This window comes from Thalassophryne amazonica, chromosome 20, assembly GCF_902500255.1.
Source record: "Thalassophryne amazonica chromosome 20, fThaAma1.1, whole genome shotgun sequence".
NCBI lineage: Eukaryota > Metazoa > Chordata > Actinopteri > Batrachoidiformes > Batrachoididae > Thalassophryne > Thalassophryne amazonica.
The window spans coordinates 19,061,999-19,084,194 of NC_047122.1; the positions used below are offsets into that span (position 1 = coordinate 19,061,999).

Consider the following 22,196-nt stretch of genomic DNA (forward strand, 5'->3'; position numbering starts at 1 on the left):
CATTTGTAAAGTGGGAGGTCCCGGAGCGCAGAGGATGGGTGGCTCCGGTGCAGTGTTGCCAGATGTACGATAATTATCGTATTTGTACGATAGTTTTGCCCTCTGTACGATGTACGATCAATAATGGGAAAAAAAATCCAATATGTACGATAATTTCAGTTGGTTGCCCAAACACGCATCTCTCTCTGACACCCAAGAATCATTTTGCAGGTGTTGCACTCAGGCGGCATCAAATGCTGGCTCTGGGCGACCGTCATTTGAAAGCCCGCCCCCTCTCCATACAAAGTAATGAGTTCCCATCCAATCTCTGCCGTGACAGGAAGATTCCCCAACCAACATCTTTTTTTTTTTTTCGAAACTTTATTTCAACAAATGCAATAACAAACGAACAAAACACAAGAGCAAAGAGATATACAAGAAGAATAAAAAAAGTTAAAGTTCCTTATGGAGGTGTCAACATTTTTTTCTGTGTTCAACAAAATCTGCACAAGTGTCCATGGCATCGGATGACGACAGCGACCTCGAGGTTGAATTCGACTCTTTCTAGTCTGGTCATTAACACGTTTGTGTCCCTTCACAGAAAAAAAAAATCTTTCTAGTCTGGTAGTGCATTTGCTTGTGCATTTGCGTTCTTTTTGTGCCATAGTTTCCCCATTACTATAATTACTGTTTAAAAATGTGACATAAAATTCTTTGTAAATTAAAAAAAAAACGCTAAAATAGCTACGTTGTATGCGTTTTGTTTGTGTACGATAATTTCTCCGAAAATACGATAATTTTGAGGTTTTGGTACGATAGTTTCATATTTCATATCTGGCAACACTGCTCCGGTGCAGAAAAACAAGAAGGGCGGGGCTTGAGAACAATGCTGTGCACCACACTTAAAATAAACTGCACACCCACACAAACACGCACGCACACCTTCACAAATGACACTAACACCCTGCCTTTTCCTCAAAAATTACTACATTTATATTTGCTGTCTGTCTCTGTACTTTTCTGTCACTTTTGCGCTCTTTTTCATACTTTTCCCTCGTTTCAAAAGTCACCGAACGCACTTTACCGTAATATATGCAACATATAGCACGCTGTTGGAGAGCACGGGTTCTTGGCTTGCTGTCAGTGTTGAAATTTTTCAGCGTGAGGGCTTACATGAGAATTTACGGTAATGAGAATCAGCGGCGCACTAGTGTGAAACTTCCGTGTTTTTCCTCTGCGTTATGACATCACAGGCTTACGTTTACCGTAATACACCATATATATCATTGTAAACCCTTTTTTTTGTTGGCAAATTAGGTTGCCAGATACCTACAACTGCATTATTGATGAAGAGAATAGATTATACATCTTGGTTGCAAAAACTTTTTTTTTTTTTGTTAGCTCCACAAGTATTTTTTTTGTTGTTGTCTTGTTCTCTCAGGTGTAGGCCTATAGAATAGATTTGTGATTTTGGGTGCAATTTTGTTATTTAAGCTATTTGTTTGTCTGCCTACACACTTAATAATGTAAATAAAGTGTTAAATTATTCAGCATTATGTCGTCATATGTTATGTATTATGCTGTACTTGTGCGTCTAATGGTATGAGTGGGTTAGGGGGTGATGGTGGTGGGCAGGGGGGCTGGGGGTGGTATTGTCCCTACCAAAGCTGAGACCAAACCTACGCCCTTGGCTCCATTGAAACGATTTAACTGTGACCTCAGAAGTTCTCTAAATCGACCGGTAGATGGCGCACTTTGTCCAGTAAAAGCCGAGTTATTCTCGGTTTTGACGTTTTAAAGTTGTTTATTTATTTATTCATTACTTGTGCTCTGGTGTTCATAATTACAGTTTGTCACAACATATTAAATGAGACTTTAAATCTGGTGAAATCAGTGAGAAAAAGTGGACATGTGAAGTTTGACTCTGAGAGAACACAAGAAATTAAACAAATACATGAACTTGAAGGCCCTCGTTATGAGAAAAACACCAAAATATTAAATGTTATCTGTTCAGTAAACACGCAGAAAGAGGACATTGTTATTTTTTTTTTTAAACTGCATGCATTCTGACACCACACACGTTTAAACTTGTGGACTTGATGTGCATTCACTCATCTGCTAGACCTTATTCACTTATTTGACAGTTTTTTATTTATTTATTTATTTTTGGTTTGAATGACATCCAAGGGATCCACAGAGATGTACTTTTTGGTCAGAATGGCATTCATTTGGTCAAATAAGTGTCTGAATAAGTAACCAGTAACTGAATAAGTGTCTGGGCAGATATTCAGACAGATATTCACAATTTCTACCCAATTTGCAGCTGTAACCCTGTTTTTTCAGTCAAAACCTATATCAATCATTTCCTTGGACCAAATGAATGCCATTCTGACCAAAAAATAAACATAATTTTTTCTAACCAAATATGTGTCTGGACTGGACAGATATTCAGACAGATATTTGCAATTTCAGACCGATTTCCTATATTATGCATCTCTGTGGATCCATTTGGATGTTATTCATAACAAAAAAAAACTAGAAGCACTCAGAGTGCAAACCTCCGCCAAGGCCATGGGGTCACTGACGCCATAACATCTACACGCCGTGGAATCATTGAACCTAAAAAAGTCTAACAATGATGTCATCTGCTGTGACTGGATAGCATGTATCCTTAGCGCTTGGCATCACAGTTTACTGCAACTTGCACCTTTAACCAGAAGCTACTGTCATCTGAGCACTGATATTGATATTGCATGTGCTTATAGACAAAAACAAATAAGAGACAAAATTCAATTTATTATTCAACTAAACTGCAAATATATGAATTTTTTTTTAACATTTATGAAACACTTCTCTAAACAAGGCCATAGGGTCACTGACCCTAAAGAGATTCCCTCCTTGGCACAGTGATCTATTTCTTTTTGTCTCTTTCTCTAAAATTGTATATAATAATCATTAGATTATTAATATATAAACAAAAATAAATTTAAGAAATATTACAATTTGAAAACAAATACACCCGAACGTGATGACAGCTGCAACTGCTTAATGCTGACTTTTAACATTGAAAATGCCATAGACATGCTAACACGTTAGCATCGTGATCCGGATCACCACTAAAATTTAATCACTTGTTCCTCTTGTCATTTCCAACCACTCCACAAAATTTCAACAAATATAAATTTAAGAAATATTATAATTTGAAAACAAATGCACCCGAACGTGATGACAGCTGCAACTGCTTAATGCTAACTTTTAACATTGAAAATGCCATAGACATGCTAACGCATTAGCATCGTGATCCGGATCACCACTAAAATTTAATCACTTGTTCCTCTTGTCATTTCCAACCACTCCACAAAATTTCAACAAAAATAAATTTAAGAAATATTATAATTTGAAAACAAATGCACCCGAACGTGATGACAGCTGCAACTGCTTAATGCTAACTTTTAACATTGAAAATGCCATAGACATGCTAACGCATTAGCATCGGGATGCGTATCGCCACTAAAATTTAATCACTTGTTCCTCTTGTCATTTCCAACCACTCCACTAAATGTCAACAAAAATAAATTTAAGAAATATTACAATTTGAAAACAAATGCACCCAAACGTGATGACAGCTGCAACTGCTTAATGCTAACTTTTAACATTGAAAATGCCATAGACATGCTAACGCATTAGCATCGGGATCCGTATCGCCACTAAAATTGAATCACTTGTTCCTCTTGTCATTTCCAACCACTCCACAAAATTTCAACTAAAATAAATTTAAGAAATATTACAATTTGAAAACAAATGCACACAAACGTAACGGCAGCTGCAACTGCTTAATGTTAACTTTTAACATTGAAAATGCCATAGACAGTTGGCATTTAAGTTGACCGTAGTGTGAATATTTGTCTGTCTGTAACAAGGTGAAGTCCAGATTGTAAAGATAGGAGCTTGCCTAGGAGCTTGTCTAGCTGGGAATTCCCCTTTGGCTGACCTGGTAGAGCCTTGGTCTCAAGTACAAGCGATCTGGTGTTTGAACCCCACCCTGAAAACAAAGATATGTACCTGTCACATGTCTGTCTGTGGTCCTGTGACAGACTGACCTCCTGTTGTCTCACAGAGCTCAGATCTAAATTGCCTTATGACTGCTGGGATAGACTCCAGCCCCTTGTCTATATAGACAAGGGGTCTAGCAGATAGAGGGTAGATCTATCGATGCATAGATCTAGATAGATTGACAGATAAATGCATAAAATGTCACAGTCCAAACTGAAATCCAGGAAGATTTTAAATCAGCATAGGTGAGATTAAATTTTTGATGTTGCCTAGACCAGAGATCAGAATTTTAATATGGCCTAGGCAGAATCTGTCTAGACCATATTCAAATTTTGACATTAATCTCGCCAAGGCGGATTTAAAAATCTGTCTGGATTTCAGTTTGGATTGTGACATAAATTTAATTTATTTGATACTCGACAAACTGCACTGCACACTGAACACCAGGTGGCGCAGTTTACCACATTTAAAAAATTTAGTCATTGAATTATAGATTTTTTTTTTTACTACTTTTGTTTTTAAAACCATCAAATTGCAAAAAACTGTCTCATCCACACAGTCTGCACAGTGTTGATGACCTTTAACCTCCCAGAAAATGAACATATTTGGCCAAATTACATAAAAATATTAATATTACAAAAGTAGATTTTATCATCATCATCAATGTGTGAAATCTGGAAATGTGGAAAAAATGGCATGAAAAGATTCAAGTGTCTCATTTGCTTTGGTGCAGATTTTCAACTTGTGGGTTGGGACCCCTGAGTGGGTCACAGGTTACATTAGAGTGGACACAAATAAATGATTGTGACAGGAAAGAAAATTTAAAAGCAGTTTTTCAGCAGAAGATACTTGACCTTTGACCCAAAACTGAACATTCTCCGTGTGGATGTGCTAAAACAATATTTCTGCTCTTATAATTATAACACAGCACATAATCAGAACTGGAACTGCTTCAGATCCAGTTGGATCCACTCCTGAGTTCACACACAGATTTTGACCAGGATCCAAGTGGATCCACGAAGAACTCGACTGTTCTCAGCTCACAGACAAATCAAACTAGTGATGAAGAGTCGACACTGGTTTATTTGAAGGGGTCACAGGTCAAAAGAACCACTTTTGTGGGCTAAAAGTAGACAAAAACACACTTTCTCTTTCATTCACAACCTGTGTGGATCCGGTTGACCCAGATACAAGTGACGCGGGGCTCAGACTGAATTGTGATTGGCTCAGACGGAGGACAACGTCAGATCTTCTCTGTTTCCTTTGATCGTCGTCGGTTCTGCTGCAGATTCTGTTTCTGTTTAACTTCAAAATCCAAAACTCTCTTCGTCAGTCTGTTAAAGCTTCGTGTCAGAGCGAAAAAAATGAACATCTTCTTTGTTCTGTTTGTTCTCGGAGCACAAAGAGCTGCAGCTGGTGAGTTTAAACAACATTTAGATTATTTTAAATAATAATGATGTCGACATTTTGTGTTTTAGGTTTGATTTATAACTTTTACTGTTCATTATTCTATGTGTATTTTCACGAGGTACCTATTAAAAATACTGATAGTTGTATGTTTTTTGCCTTTATTTTTTCCTCCGTCAGTAACGAGTTTTTGATCGATCACATATTTATATTATTTTTAGTTTATTTGAGGTGTTTTAAATGATTTCAGACGTTTTATGTCTTTAAAGATGAAGTTTTATTTGAAGGGATCATTAATTATTCACTGTTTATTTTCGGGACGTTCTTACAAAGTAATAAAACTAATCCGCGTGTTGTGTGGGCCGCTGAAGAGGAGGTACTGCTGGCCCACCACCAGAGGGCGCAACCGCCTCACGGGAGCAGCCAGGAATGACAGCTGTCCCTCATCACCATCTCCACAAAAGCCGGACAGCATCTCCACCTGATCGCCGAGAAATCAGCTACCACTGAGGTAATCTTCTCTGCTGTACCTAACGGTATTATTATTATTCTGCTTTGCAGCCGTGTTCCTGCATCTCAGTCCCTGCTGGAGTGGTATACAGTGAGAGACAGCGACGTCTTCGCCTCTCACTCCTCCTAAGGAAGCGACTGACAGGAGCTGCACGTTTGTTCTTTATTGGAGGTGGAGGTGCTCCCTCCCGGAGGAACTTAGATTGAAGGATTACTGGGTGTGCGTTCTCACACCCACCATTAACTGTTTCTGTTTCTGCCAGCAGTACCAGGTCTGACAGCTGGAGACGGTGGCCACCTGGGGACCCAGGACTTTGGCGGCTCCGGTGACTCTTTTCCGGACAGGCGTCTCCTATCCTCGAGCCTGCCCACACGTCACCTATAGTAAAATTGACTGTAATTGAAAGTGGTATCTGTATTCCGTTGTGCACCTTTCACAACATTAAATTGTTACATTTTGGCATTTCCATTGTCCGTTCATTTACGCCCCCTGTTGTGGGTCCGTGTCACTACACTTTCATAACAGGATTTCTCGGCCATCGTCATGGATCCCGAGGGGCCTCAACCAACGACTGAACCACCAATAGAAACGCAGGGTGCACAGGCTCCAGCAGGAGGCGTGTTGGGTGAGCTGCAGCAAATCATAACCGCCTTCACTGCTCGGTTAGACTTGGTAGCCGAGCAGAATGTTATCCTCAATCGGAGGATGGAGGCTCTCACCGCTCAGGTGGAGGCGCCCGCGCAGGGCGCTGCTGCAGCACCTCCTCCTGCTGACCAAGTGCCACACACGGATATTCCAGTGGTCATTCAATGACCCCCCCCCGTCCCCTGAAGCATACATAAGCCCTCCGGAACCGTATGGGGGTTGTGTCGAGACGTGTGCAGACTTCTTGATGCAGTGTTCGCTCGTCTTTTCACAGTGCCCCATCATGTACGCGTCAGATGCCAGCCGGATGGCTTATGTTATAAATCTGCTTCGAGGTGAGGCACGCGCCTGGGCTACGGCGCTTTGGGAACAGAACTCACGGCTTCTATTAGCATATACTGAGTTCGTTAGGGAGTTCAGACTGGTGTTCGATCACCCTCATAGAGGCGAGACCGCTTCAAGCGTGCTGCTGTCGATAAGACAGGGGTGTCGGAGCGCAGCAGTATGCAGTCGACTTCCGCATCGCGGCAGCGAGAGCCGGCTGGAATACTGTTGCTCTCCGCGCCGCCTTCGTAAACGGACTGTCTCTGGTCCTTAAGGAGCACCTGGTGGCTAAGGACGAGCCGCGGGATTTAGACGGGCTTATCGACCTGGTGATCCGGTTAGACAACCGATTAGCAGAATGCCGACGGGAGCGAGACGAAGGGCGTGGTCAGGCACAAGCTGTCCCTCTTCCTCCCGGGTCCGAAAGGGAGCCGTCTTCCCCACGCTCCACAGCCAGGGCACTCCATGCCACGACAGCTCCCCCTGCTGGCGTTGTTAGGGAAACGAGCAGGGCTAAAAGGAGATCAGAGCAGAGATAAAAGAGGCTGGCCTGTGGGGAGTGTTTTTTCTGCAGCTCAACCAAGCACATGCAGAAAGACTGCCCCAAACGATCAAAACAGCAGCACTCACCCTTAGAGACTGGGCTAAGGGTGGGTCATAACACTCACGCTGGGAAACCCCGCAAATCTGCATGCATCCCGGTAACGATCCTGAGTGGGGATCTAACCCTTCACGCCCCAGCACTGGTGGACACGGGGTCGGAAGGGAATCTGCTGAACAGCAGATGGGCTAAGGAGGTGGGGCTCCCTATAGTGGCCCTTCCCTCACCATTGAGGCTACGGGCACTAGATGGCACCCTTCTCCCACTAATCACACACCAGACACAGCCCGTGACATTGGTTGTGTCTGGTAATCACAGGGAGGAGATCGTGTTTTATGTAACACCTTCTACCTCCTGAGTGATTTTGGGCTTTCCATGGATGGTGAAGCACAGTCCCCAGATTGATTGGCCGTCTGGGGTTGTGGCTCAATGGAGCGAAACCTGCCACTGGGAGTGTCTAGGATCCTCGGTTCCACCCGGTGTGACAGCTAAAGAGGAGGTTCAAGTCCCCCCCAATCTGGCAGCGGTGCTGGCTGAGTACCACGATCTCGCTGACGTCTTCAGCAAAGATCTGGCACTCACGCTGCCCCCGCACCGTCCGTACGATTGTGCCATCGATTTGGTCCCGGGCGCTGAGTACCAGTCCAGCAGGCTGTACAACCTCTCACGTCCTGAACGCGAATCGATGGAGACCTACATCCGGGACTCTTTAGCTGCCGGGTTGATCCGGAACTCCACCTCCCCGATGGGTGCTGGTTTCTTTTTTGTGGGCAAGAAAGACAGCGGACTCCGTCCATGCATTGACTACAGAGGGCTGAACGAAATCACGGTTCGCAACCGATACCCGTTACCTCTGTTGGATTCAGTGTTCACGCCCTTGCATGGAGCCCAAATCTTCACAAAGCTGGATCTTAGGAATGCATATCACCTGGTTTGGATCCGGAAGGGAGACGAGTGGAAGACGGCATTTAACACCCCGTTAGGTCATTTTGAGTACCTGGTCATGCCGTTCGGCCTCACCAATGCGCCTGCGACATTCCAAGCCTTGGTTAATGACGTCTTGCGGGATTTCCTGCATTGGTTCGTCTTCGTATACCTAGACGATATTCTCATCTTCTCCCCGGACCCTGAGACTCATGTGCAGCATGTACGTCAGGTCCTGCAGCGGTTGTTGGAGAACCGGCTGTTTGTGAAGGGCGAGAAGTGCGAGTTCCACCGCACTTCTTTGTCCTTCTTGGGGTTCATAATCTCCTCCAACTCCGTCGCCCCTGATCCGGCCAAGGTTGCGGCGGTGAGAGATTGGCCCCAACCAACAAGCCGTAGGGAACTACAACAGTTCCTCGGCTTTGCGAATTTCTACCGGAGGTTCATAAAGGGCTATAGTCAGGTAGTTAGCCCCCTGACAGCCCTAACCTCCACTAAAGTCCCCTTCACTTGGTCGGATCGGTGCAAAGCCGCGTTTAGGGAGTTGAAACGCCGGTTCTCGACTGCACCAGTTCTGGTGCAGCCCAATCCTAACCGCCAGTTCATTGTTGAAGTGGATGCCTCTGACTCAGAGATAGGAGCCGTGCTATCCCAGAACGGGGAGTCCGATAAGGTTCTCCACCCTTGTGCCTATTTTTCCCGCAGGTTGACCCCAGCTGAAAGGAACTATGACGTCGGCAATCGGGAGCTTCTGGCGGTGAAAGAGGCCCTTGAGGAGTGGAGACACCTGTTGGAGGGAGCTTCGGTGCCTCTCACGGTTTCCACGGACCATCGGAACCTGGAATACATTCGGACCGCGAAGTGTCTGAACCCCAGGCAAGCCCATTGGTCACTGTTCTTCGGTCGGTTTGACTTCCAAATTACGTATCGCCCCGGGACCAAGAACCAACAGTCTGATGCTCTGTCCCAGGTGCATGAAGAGGAGGTCAAACCAGAGCTGTCAGATCCACCGGACACAATCATCCCCGAGTCCACTGTCGTCGCAACCTTCACCTGGGACGTGGAGAATACCGTCTGGGAGGCCCTGACACGACACCCGGACCCTGGCGATGGACCTAAGAACAGACTGTATGTCCCACCAGGCCAGAGCTGCAGTATTGGACAGCTGGAGACAGTGGCCACCTGGGGACCCAGGACTTTGGCGGCTCCGGTGTTCTTCAGATCCGTTGGCAGTGGAAGGCGTGTGGGCCCGACTCTTTTCTGGACAGGCGTCTGCTATCCTCGAGCCTGCCCACACGTCACCTATAGTAAAATTGACTGTAATTGAAAGTGGTATCTGTATTCCGTTGTTCACCTTTCACAACATAAATTGTTACATTTTGGCATTTCCATTGTCTGTTCATTTACGCCCCCTGTTGTGGGTCCATGTCACTACACTTTCACAACACCGCATGTTTTCTAAAGTATCGTCGATATTTATTTATTTTTTCTGTATCGAGTTTATTGATCCGTCAAATGTGAAATTATTCTTCCTCGATTTAGATTTGAGTTAAATCTTCATATTATCTTCATGAAGTTTCTGATGTCTTAAATTTACGGCAGGAGTTTGTCACATTTTTATTAAACATGACATTTGTTTTCTTTTTTTAACAGTGACTCACACAATGAAGTATTTCTTCACCTCCTCCTCTGGAGTCACAAATCTTCCAGAGTTTGTGGCTGTTGGTTATGTTAATGATGTTTTAATAAGTCATTATGACAGTAACACCAAGAGAGCAAAACCAAAACAGGACTGGATGGAAAAAGTCACAACTGATGATCCTCAGTACTGGAAGAGAGAAACTCAGACCAATAAGGGAAACCAGCAGCTCGGAAAACACAACATTGAAACAGTAAAAAGTCGATTCAACCAAACTGGAGGTGAGTTTGTTTCACTTTTACTGACAAAATGTTTTTTCATTATGTAGCTGCTAAAACACACACACACGCGTGTGTGTGTTCTTGACTGTGTTCTTAATATTCATCAATCTTCACTCATTAACACCTGAAACAAACAGATAAACTAAACTTTTCTCTTTTTATCTGCAGAATCTCTCGTAGTTTCATTCAGTTTATTAATTTTGTCCAGATTCCACTTGAGGAAAATATAAATGTTGTGTTTGTGAGTTTATGGAGGATCAATTTAAAATGTGAGATAAAGTCGTGAGCTGTAAATATTGATGATAATAAATCTGAGTTCTTGTCGTATTTAAAAATGTAAAGTGTGTGAATCTCAGAGTAAAGTCACTAAACTGGACCACAAGTGTTCTAAGTGTCAGCAGGAAGAATCCATGATTTGAAATCAAGGCAAGAAATCAGTGCTGGAGGCTTTTGATGATTCCTGAAGTTTGACTCTGATGGACTGTTTCAACACTTTGTTTTTTTTTTCTTCCAGTGTGACTGAGGCCGTGTTCTGCCCGGATACAGTGTTTGTGTCCATCCCATAATAACCAGCAGAGATTATTAACAGTTTATCTCCATTAGATCAGATCAGAAGGACTCGACTGAACGGCCCACGGTCACTTTATCCAGAATAACTTTAGTCCACAAACCAGTTTATCAGCACACAGCTGAGAGAGGAACAGGACTGGACGGGTTCTCAAAGCACGGGGCAGGGCTGTAAATGGGACGCAGGCTGCTTCTGCTGGGTCCACATGTGACAGTAAGAACGGTGTGTTTAAATCAACCTGACTGACAGGACGACACGGTAAATGTCTCATTTAGATCAGACCATGAAACAGTGTCACAGCTCAGATCCACTGGACTGAAGCCAAACTGTCAATCAAACATCACGAGTCGTTATTCTGCTCTCATGTGTTCATCCATCAGCAGACCATCAGAACATCTTCATTAAACTAATAAAAGACATTTTCCACTTTCCTCAATGAGATATTTGACTGAAGCAGAAGATCATCTGACTGACAACCATCCAGGTGTCGACCTGCAGGTTTTCTACTAAAATATGAATCAATGAATCAAAAACTCCTGAATCCTCACTAAAGTCTCAGATAGAAAGTAGAAGTCCAGATTAGATGAAGTCTGCTGACCACAGCGTGTTGCTTCATCCAGCAGGCAGCATCAAACCAACATCTGTGTGCTGTGATTGGCTGACGGACAGACCAATCAGGACACACAGACGCCTCCTGGTCTCCATGAAGGTCCTGCTGGTCTCCGTCTCATTGGACCAGTTGTAGTCAGACTCTGCTGAACATCACTGAGCAGGTGGAGTCCAGTGACTGATCCAGGACTCAAAGCGTCCTTCAGTGGAAGCTTCTAGAACAGCTTCAGGACGCTCTGCTTTGGTTCTCTGGTTCCTTCCTGGTCCTCTGTCTGCAGGGCTTCAGTGGACGTGATGTGAAGTCCAGGATCAGGTTTCATGTGCGTCTGATGGTCAGGACGGGTCTTCAGTGTGTGACAGTGACTGTGTCAGGACGTCTCACTGTTTGGTCCACTGTGTCCACGTGATGTTTGGCTGTGAGTGTCTTCAGTGGGGACAATCACAACAGGAGATGTGGATCCTGTGATCTGGGGTCTGAGGATCAGTGTGTCTCTGTGGTCAAGATGTGACATCAGCTGATAACAGCTGACTGTGCTGAGGTCTCACTCTGCTTCACTCACGTCTCTGTGTCTCTCTCAGGTGTCCACATTGTCCAGAGGATGCTTGGCTGTGAATGGGACGATGAGACTGGACACGTTAATGCTTTTAAACAGTATGGTTATGATGGAGAAGACTTCATATCACTGGACATGAAGACGTTGACATGGATCGCTCCAAATCCACAGGCTGTCATCACCAAACACAAGTGGGACAATGATCATGCTTTCACGGCAGGACAGAATCACTACTACACCCAGGAGTGTCCTGAGTGGCTGAAGAAGTACCTGAACTATGGGAGGAGCCAACTGCTGAGAACAGGTGGAGTCACATGACCTGATGAGGTTTCATTGACACACGGTTCATGAAGCTCTTCTGTGTCAGATTCACAGGAACATGTTTCTGAACATGAACCAACACGTAGAGACTCACTGTCCATCAAACTGTCCTCTTTTTATTTTCAGTGTCACTTTTTCTTTCTCTTCATTTCTTTTTCTCTTCATCTCACTTTCTTTCCTCCTCACTTGTCCATCTCTTTCTTCACCTTTGACCTCTTTTAAAACGTGAATGATAATATGAGCGAAGTCAATAAAACAATAAAATGACGATTCAACAATTAACAGAAAACAAATGAAACAACTGATAATTAATTCTATGATTTAACAGAAAATATCAAATTTTTAATTTTTTTCAGCTTCATAAATGTGAAATTTTCCTTTGTTGTATTAGATAAGCTGGTTTTTGATTTCAGTTTTTAACTGTTTTTAAACTGTTCTGTTTAATACATTTTAACCATTTAAATTGCTCTAAATTCATTTTAAAAAGTGAAGTTGGATTCACATTGACTGAATTTGTTAAACTGGTTTTGACTGGTTTCTATAAACTGATTAAATATGTTTGAATTTTGGAACAAGATGTGATTTTTTTTTTTTTTACATTTATTTTACATTTTATACACTAAATGACTGATTAATAAATTCAATCTCTCTCTCTCTCTCTCTGTATCTCTCTCTCTCTCTGTATCTCTCTCTCTGTATCTCTCTGTCTCTCTCTCTCTGTATCTCTCTCTCTGTCTCTCTCTCTCTGTATCTCTCTCTCTCTCTGTATCTCTCTCTCTCTCTGTATCTCTCTCTCTCTCTGTATCTCTCTCTCTGTCTCTCTCTGTCTCTCTCTCTCTGTATCTCTCTGTGTCTCTCTCTCTGTATCTCTCTCTCTCTCTGTCTCTCTCTCTCTGTATCTCTCTCTCTCTCTGTATCTCTCTCTCTCTCTGTCTCTCTCTCTGTATCTCTCTCTGTCTCTCTCTGTGTCTCTCTCTCTCTCTCTCTCTCTCTCTCTCTCTCTCTCTCTCTCTCTCTCCAGACCTCCCCTCTGTGTTTCTCCTCCAGAAGTCTCCGTCCTCTCCAGTCTGCTGTCATGCTACAGGTTTCTATCCTGATAAAGCCGACATATTCTGGAGAAAAGACGGACAGCAGCTTTTTGAGGACGTGGATCACGGAGAGCTGCTCCCAAACAACGACGGAACCTTCCAGATGAGTGTGGACCTGAACTTTCCATCAGTCAAACCTGAAGACTGGGACAAGTACGAGTGTGTGTTTCAGCTGGCTGGTGTCAAAGACGACATCATCACCAAACTGGACAAAGACGCCATCTGGACCAACCACGGTGAGACAACAGTCTCAGTTCATTTGCTTGAGAGTCAAACTGCTAAATGCATATTTACAGTCACTCAGTTCAAAGTCAGAGATGATCCTGTTTGATCTGGAACACTTATTTTGGTGGACAGCAGGAAACCAGTTCCTCACTAACTGGACGTGTTTGTCTAAAAATGGACAGATGGGACATGTTGATTCTGTGCATGTTTGAATTGTTGTTTTTTGGACAGAGACGCCCAGTGACGTCCTCGTCCCCGTCATTGTTACAGTGGTTCTTCTTGCACTTGTTCTGGCTGCAGTCGTTGGATTCATAGTTTACAAGAAGAAGAAAGGTGAGCGAATAAAACAAAGTTTTTCTCATTTCAGTTTCCAACACTTTGATTTGATTGTTTTTCAGAGTTCATCTGATCAGTTTATAATTTCTGTTTTAGTGACGTCACAGTCGTCTTCAATCAATCAATCAATCAATCAACTTTTTTCTTGTATAGCGCCAAATCACAACAAACAGTTGCCCCAAGGCGCTCCACATTGCAAGGCAAGGCCATACAATAATTATGAAACACAGTCTACGTCTAAAGCAACATAACCAAGGGATGGTCCAGGGTCACCCGATCCAGCCCTAACTATAAGCCTTAGCGAAAAGGAAAGTTTTAAGCCTAATCTTAAAAGTAGAGAGGGTATCTGTCTCCCTGATCTGAATTGGGAGCTGGTTCCACAGGAGAGGAGCCTGAAAGCTGAAGGCTCTGCCTCCCATTCTACTCTTACAAACCCTAGGAACTACAAGTAAGCCCGCAGTCTGAGAGCGAAGCGCTCTAATGGGGTAATATGGTACTACGAGGTCCCTAAGATAAGATGGGACCTGATTATTCAAAACCTTATAAGTAAGAAGAAGAATTTTAAATTCTATTCTAGCATTAACAGGAAGCCAATGAAGGGAGGCCAACACGGGTGAGATATGCTCTCTCCTGCTAGTCCCCGTCAGTACTCTAGCTGCAGCATTCTGAACCAACTGAAGGCTTTTTAGGGAACTTTTAGGACAACCTGATAATAATGAATTACAATAGTCCAGCCTAGAGGAAACAAATGCATGAATTAGTTTTTCAGCATCACTCTGAGACAAGACCTTTCTGATTTTAGAGATATTGCGTAAATGCAAAAAGGCAGTCCTACATATTTGTTTAATATGCGCTTTGAATGACATATCCTGATCAAAAATAACTCCAAGATTTCTCACAGTATTACTAGAGATCAGGGAAATGCCATCCAGAGTAACGATCTGGTTAGACACCATGCTTCTAAGATTTGTTGGGCCAAGTACAATAACTTCAGTTTTATCTGAGTTTAAAAGCAGGAAATTAGAGGTCATCCATGTCTTTATGTCTGTAAGACAATCCTGCAGTTTAGCTAATTGGTGCGTATCCTCTGGCTTCATGGATAGATAAAGCTGGGTATCATCTGCGTAACAATGAAAATTTAAGCAATACCGTCTAATAATACTGCCCAAGGGAAGCATGTATAAAGTGAATAAAATTGGTCCTAGCACAGAACCTTGTGGAACTCCATAATTAACTTTAGTCTGTGAAGAAGATTCCCCATTTACATGAACAAACTGTAATCTATTAGACAAATATGATTCAAACCACCGCAGCGCAATGCCTTTAATACCTATGACATGCTCTAATCTCTGTAATAAAATTTTATGGTCAACAGTATCAAAAGCAGCACTGAGGTCCAACAGAACAAGCACAGAGATAAGTCCACTGTCCGAAGCCATAAGAAGATCATTTGTAACCTTCACTAATGCTGTTTCTGTACTATGATGAATTCTAAAACCTGACTGAAACTCTTCAAATAGACCATTCCTCTGCAGGTGATCAGTTAGCTGTTTTACAACTACCCTCTCAAGAATCTTTGAGAGAAAAGGAAGGTTGGAGATTGGCCTATAATTAGCTAAGATAGCTGGGTCAAGTGATGGCTTTTTAAGTAATGGTTTAATTACTGCCACCTTAAAGGCCTGTGGTACATAACCAACTAACAAAGATAGATTGATCATATTTAAGATTGAAGCATTAAATAATGGTAGGACTTCCTTGAGCAGCCTGGCAGGAATGGGGTCTAATAAGCATGTTGATGGTTTGGATGAAGTAACTAATGAAAATAACTCAGACAGAACAATCGGAGAGAAAGAGTCTAACCAAATACCGGCATCACTGAAAGCAGCCAAAGATAACGATACATCTTTGGGATGGTTATGAGTAATTTTTTCTCTAATAGTCAAAATTTTGTTAGCAAAGAAAGTCATAAAGTCATTACTAGTTAAAGTTAATGGAATACTCAGCTCAATAGAGCTCTGACTCTTTGTCAGCCTGGCTACAGTGCTGAAAAGAAACCTGGGGTTGTTCTTATTTTCTTCAATTAGTGATGAGTAGAAAGATGTCCTAGCTTCACGAAGGGCTTTCTTATAGAGCAACAAACTCTTTTTCCAGGCTAAGTGAAGATCTTCTAAATTAGTGAGACGCCATTTCCTCTCCAACTTACGGGTTATCTGCTTTAAGCTACGAGTTTGTGAGTTATACCACGGAGTCAGACACTTCTGATTTAAAGCTCTCTTTTTCAGAGGAGCTACAGCATCCAAAGTTGTCTTCAATGAGGATGTAAAACTATTGACAAGATACTCTAACTCCCTTACAGAGTTTAGGTAGCTACTCTGCTCTGTGTTGGTATATGACATTAGAGAACATAAAGAAGGAATCATATCCTTAAACCTAGTTACAGCGCTTTCTGAAAGACTTCTAGTGTAATGAAACTTATTCCCCACTGCAGGGTAGTCCATCAGGGTAAATGTAAATGTTATTAAAAAATGATCAGACAAAAGGGAGTTTTCAGGGAATACTGTTAAGTCTTCTATTTCCATACCATAAGTCAGAACAAGATCTAAAATATGATTAAAGTGGTGGGTGGACTCATTTACTTTTTGAGCAAAGCCGATAGAGTCTAATAATAGATTAAATGCAGTGTTGAGGCTGTCATTCTCAGCATCTGTGTGGATGTTAAAATCGCCCACTATAATTATCTTATCTGAGCTAAGCACTAAGTCAGACAAAAGGTCTGAAAATTCACAGAGAAACTCACAGTAACGACCAGGTGGACGATAGATAATAACAAATAAAACTGGTTTTTGGGACTTCCAATTTGGATGGACAAGACTAAGAGACAAGCTTTCAAATGAATTAAAGCTCTGTCTAGGTTTTTGATTAATTAATAAGCTGGAATGGAAGATTGCTGCTAATCCTCCGCCCCGGCCCGTGCTACGAGCATTCTGACAGTTAGTGTGACTCGGGGGTGTTGACTCATTTAAACTAACATATTCATCCTGCTGTAACCAAGTTTCTGTTAGGCAGAATAAATCAATACGTTGATCAATTATTATATCATTTACCAACAGGGACTTAGAAGAAAGAGACCTAATGTTTAATAGACCACATTTAACTGTTTTAGTCTGTGGTGCAATTGAAGGTGCTATATTATTTTTTCTTTTTGAATTTTTATGCTTAAATAGATTTTGCTAGTTATTGGTGGTCTGGGAGCAGGCACCGTCTCTACGGGGATGGGGTAATAGGGGGATGGCAGGGGGAGAGAAGCTGCAGAGAGGTGTATAAGACCACAGCTCTGCCTCCTGGTCCCAACGCTAGACAGTCACAGTTTGGAGGATCCCAAAAAATTGGCCAGATTTCTAGAAATGAGAGCTGCTCCCTCTAAAGTGGGATGGATGCCGTCTCTCCTAACAAGACCAGGTTTTCCCCAGAAGCTTTGCCAATTATCAATGAAGCCCACCTCATTTTTTGGACACCACTCAGACAGCCAGCAATTCAAGGAGAACATGCGGCTAAACATGTCACTCCCGGTCTGATTGGGGAGGGGCCCAGAGAAAACAACAGAGTCCGACATTGTTTTTGCAAAGTTACACACCGATTCAATGTTAATTTTAGTGACCTCCGATTGGCGTAACCGAGTGTCATTACTGCCGACGTGAATTACAATCTTACCAAATTTACGCTTAGCCTTAGCCAGCAATTTCAAATGTCCTTCGATGTCGCCTGCTCTGGCCCCCGGAAGACAATTGACAATGGTTGCTGGTGTCGCTAACTTCACATTTCTCAAAACAGAGTCGCCAATAACCAGAGTTTGATCCTCGGCGAGTGTATCGTCGAGTGGGGAAAAACGGTTAGAGATGTGAACGGGTTGACGGTGTACACGGGGCTTCTGTTTAGGGCTACGCTTCCTCCTCACAGTCACCCAGTCAGCCTGCCTTCCCGACTGCACGGGGTCTGCCAGGGGGGAACTAACGGCGGCTAAGCTACCTTGGTCCGCACCGACTACAGGGGCCTGGCTAGCTGTAGAATTTTCCACGGTGCGGAGCCGAGCCTCCAATTCGCCCAGCCTGGCCTCCAAAGCTACGAATAAGCTGCACTTATTACATGTACCGTTACTGCTAAAAGAGGCCGAGGAATAACTAAACATTTCACACCCAGAGCAGAAAAGTACGGGAGAGACAGGAGAAGCCACCATGCTAAAACGGCTAAGAGCTAGTAGCTACGCTAAGCTAGCGGATTCCCAAACAGGGAATCCGACACTAGACAGGCTGTGGAGCAGCACAGGTAACGCACGACAACAGTGCTAAAATAAAATAAAAATCCACTAGACAGGCTGTGGAGCAGCACAGGTAACGCACAACAACAGTGCTAAAAAATAAAATAAAATAAAAATAAAAATCCACTGGACAGGCTGTGGAGCAGCACAGGCAACGCACGACAACAGTGCTAAAACAAAATAAAAATCCACTAGACAGGCTGTGGAGCAGCACAGGTAACGCACGACAACAGTGCTAAAATAAAATAAAAATCCACTAGACAGGCTGTGGAGCAGCACAGGTAACGCACAACAACAGTGCTAAAAAATAAAATAAAAATAAAATCCACTGGACAGGCTGTGGAGCAGCACAGGTAACGCACAACAACAGTGCTAAAAATAAAATAAAAATAAAAATCCACTGGACAGGCTGTGGAGCAGCACAGGCAACGCACGACAACAGTGCTAAAACAAAATAAAAATCCACTAGACAGGCTGTGGAGCAGCACAGGTAACGCACGACAACAGTGCTAAAACAAAATAAAAATCCACTAGACAGGCTGTGGAGCAGCACAGGTAACGCACGACAACAGTGCTAAAATAAAATAAAAATCCACTAGACAGGCTGTGGAGCAGCACAGGTAACGCACAACAACAGTGCTAAAAAATAAAATAAAAATAAAAATCCACTGGACAGGCTGTGGAGCAGCACAGGTAACGCACAACAACAGTGCTAAAAAATAAAATAAAAATAAAAATCCACTGGACAGGCTGTGGAGCAGCACAGGCAACGCACGACAACAGTGCTAAAACAAAATAAAAATCCACTAGACAGGCTGTGGAGCAGCACAGGTAACGCACGACAACAGTGCTAAAACAAAATAGAAATCCACTAGACAGGCTGTGGAGCAGCACAGGTAACGCACAACAACAGTGCTAAAACAAAATAAAAATCCACTAGACAGGCTGTGGAGCAGCACAGGTAACGCACGACAACAGTGCTAAAACAAAATAAAAATCCACTAGACAGGCTGTGGAGCAGCACAGGTAACGCACGACAACAGTGCTAAAACAAAATAAAAATCCACTAGACAGGCTGTGGAGCAGCACAGGTAACGCACGACAACAGTGCTAAAACAAAATAAAAATCCACTAGACAGGCTGTGGAGCAGCACAGGTAACGCACAACAACAGTGCTAAAACAAAATAAAAATCCACTGGACAGGCTGTGGAGCAGCACAGGTAACGCACAACAACAGTGCTAAAACAAAATAAAAATCCACTAGACAGGCTGTGGAGCAGCACAGGTAACGCACAACAACAGTGCTAAAAAATAAAATAAAAATAAAAATCCACTGGACAGGCTGTGGAGCAGCACAGGCAACGCACGACAACAGTGCTAAAACAAAATAAAAATCCACTAGACAGGCTGTGGAGCAGCACAGGTAACGCACGACAACAGCGCTAAATAAAAATCCACTGGACAGGCTGTGGAGCAGCACAGGTAACGCTGTGGAGCAGCACAGTCTTCATATCATCTCTATTATTTTATGTCATTTCACCATCAATAAAATAATATTTCTACAGCAACTTCAACTATTTCTGTCATCAGTACTGTATTTATACTACGAGGTAATAGTACCCGTGAGTATGAAGACAGTAAGAACTACAGCAATCTGACATTTGACCCCAGTGACCTTCACCCTAATGATTGACCTCTGGCTGACCTTTGCCTGGCTCTTCTGGAATCCACCTCAGTGTGCGACACATTTGGTCCAAATCTGGTTAAAAATCTATTTCTTTGACCTTTGACCAAATTAATTCTTGAAGGTCAGTTTCAGGATCAAACTTCATTAAAATATGAAGTTTGTTAAAAATCAGTAAAAAGGACTTGGGAGGAGTCACATATGACCTTTGACCCAATGATCAACCTTTGGCAAATTTTACCTCAGTCAATTCCAGAACTCACCCACCTAAAGTTTGACCTTTGACCCCAATGACCTTTTCCAAAGGTGAACTTGTCGGTCAGCAGTAGAAACTAAAGATCTTCAGATTTTTAACACTGACACTGAACTTGTCTTTTTGTTTCAGGAGCTAAATGTCCTCCGTCTCGTAAGTGCAATTTTTTTTATTCAGTTGTATTTTGTTGAAGGTTTGTAGCTGCAGATGTTTGCTGCTCTGTCGACTGTTTCTTAAAGGCTGTTCAGAATAAACGGACTGACTGTTTTTCTGATTTTCCAGCTGACAGCAGCTGAGGCCTCACAGCACCTGAATCCAGACGCCACGACAACATGAACACTGAGTCACTTTATATGGATTAAAAACACGACTCAAACTCTACAAATCAACAATAAAATTTGTTTGATTTGGTCAAAGGAATGACTTTTTTTATGGTTTAATTTGCTGTTACATGAGAATATTTCTGAAATAAAATCAAATGTGCTTCAGGTTTATTTGTTTATTTTGTTAAAATGTGGTCATGGGATTATTACAAGATAATAAAACAGACATATTAAACATTTTCAGGGACTTGTCCTGTAGGAGAAGTAGAACGAGAAACCCACTTGTCCTGTTGCTATCCTGACTTGTCCCGTGTCGGCGGGTTTGGTAACGGTAGCTTGCATGGAGTGAGGTGAATAAGGACAGAGGCGATGGTGTGGTGGTTAATAAGGTTTGAGCTTCTCTGTCTAGAATCACAATGTAGTGTTTTGTTAAACTATATTTACCGTGTAGCAAGATGAAGTGTTAGGTTAGAAATTTATTGGGAATAGGAAATTGGTAGAGTAAGTTATGTATTTTTGTTAAAAGGTGTTGGAACAAAGGGAGTTTCTTCAGAAGTATGATAAGGGGGAGGCAAATTATTTAGTCATTCTATGTTAGTAGATGTAAATTCTACAGCTAGTACTTTTCATTTGGAAGAAAAGGCTTCTGAAATAATAAATAGGAGTATAAAGACTGCAATTAATGAGTTGGTAGAGCCTGAGTATCGTTGTGGTATTCTGGCAAGGCCTAAAAAATGTTTGGGGAAGAATGTAAAGTTTACTCCTAAAAAATATAGTGTAAAATTGTGCTTTTGAAAATAGGTTATTAAGGGTATAACTTGTAAAAAGAGGGAATCACAATCAGTGTGTGAATCCTGCTATAACAGTGAATGTGGTTCCTATAGAGAGCACGTAGTGAAAGTGGGCTACTGCATAGTATGTGTCATGGAGAACAATATCTAATGATGAGTTTGCTAAAATAATGCCAGTTAGGCCACCCACCCACCTATGAGCCAAGTGCTCATAGGTGAGGAGGTTGTCATGAAATAGCACCTCCGTGGAGGGTAGTCAGCGAAAGACTTTGACTCCTGTTGGGAAAGCAATTACTATAGTTGCAGAGTTAAATAGGTACGAGTATCAACATCTGTGCTGACAGTAAATAGTGCAGTAAACCAAAATTAACATACAGATCCATCTTGGGTCTGCTGTGGTGACCCTGAGTGAAAAAAACAAGTGAGCAGCTGAAGGAACTGACATATTAAATGAACGACATTTATATAGCACTTTTCCATCTGAATCAAAGCACTTCACAATGATGCTTCACATTCACCCATTCACACACACTGATGTCAGGGTGCTGCCATGCAAGAAGCTCATCACACACCAGGAGCAGAGGGTTTGAACTGAGGATCCTCTGGTCTCAAACCCACCACTTAACCACTAGATCATCACCTCCCAGTGAAGAACAAAACTAGATGGCCACCAACTTACAGTGGTGGTTCTGTGTCTGCAGCATCATTTCCTGTTCTAACTACAAAAGGATCCAATAATTATCCAGAATCAGAAACAGATCAGA

The 22,196-nt window shown here is 42.6% G+C and overlaps 1 protein-coding gene across 1 annotated transcript; it reads left to right on the forward strand.

The window, feature by feature from the left end:
• The first annotated feature begins 5,276 nt into the window (after positions 1–5,276).
• On the forward strand, positions 5,277–20,645 carry LOC117501365 (class I histocompatibility antigen, F10 alpha chain-like). Its single transcript, XM_034160226.1, has 7 exons — positions 5,277–5,448; positions 10,098–10,364; positions 12,121–12,399; positions 13,438–13,740; positions 13,961–14,062; positions 20,451–20,471; positions 20,601–20,645. Exons 1-7 carry the CDS (start codon positions 5,397–5,399, stop codon positions 20,612–20,614), a joined length of 1,038 nt encoding a protein of 345 aa, XP_034016117.1. The 5' UTR covers positions 5,277–5,396; the 3' UTR covers positions 20,615–20,645.
• Positions 20,646–22,196: the final 1,551 nt, after the last annotated feature.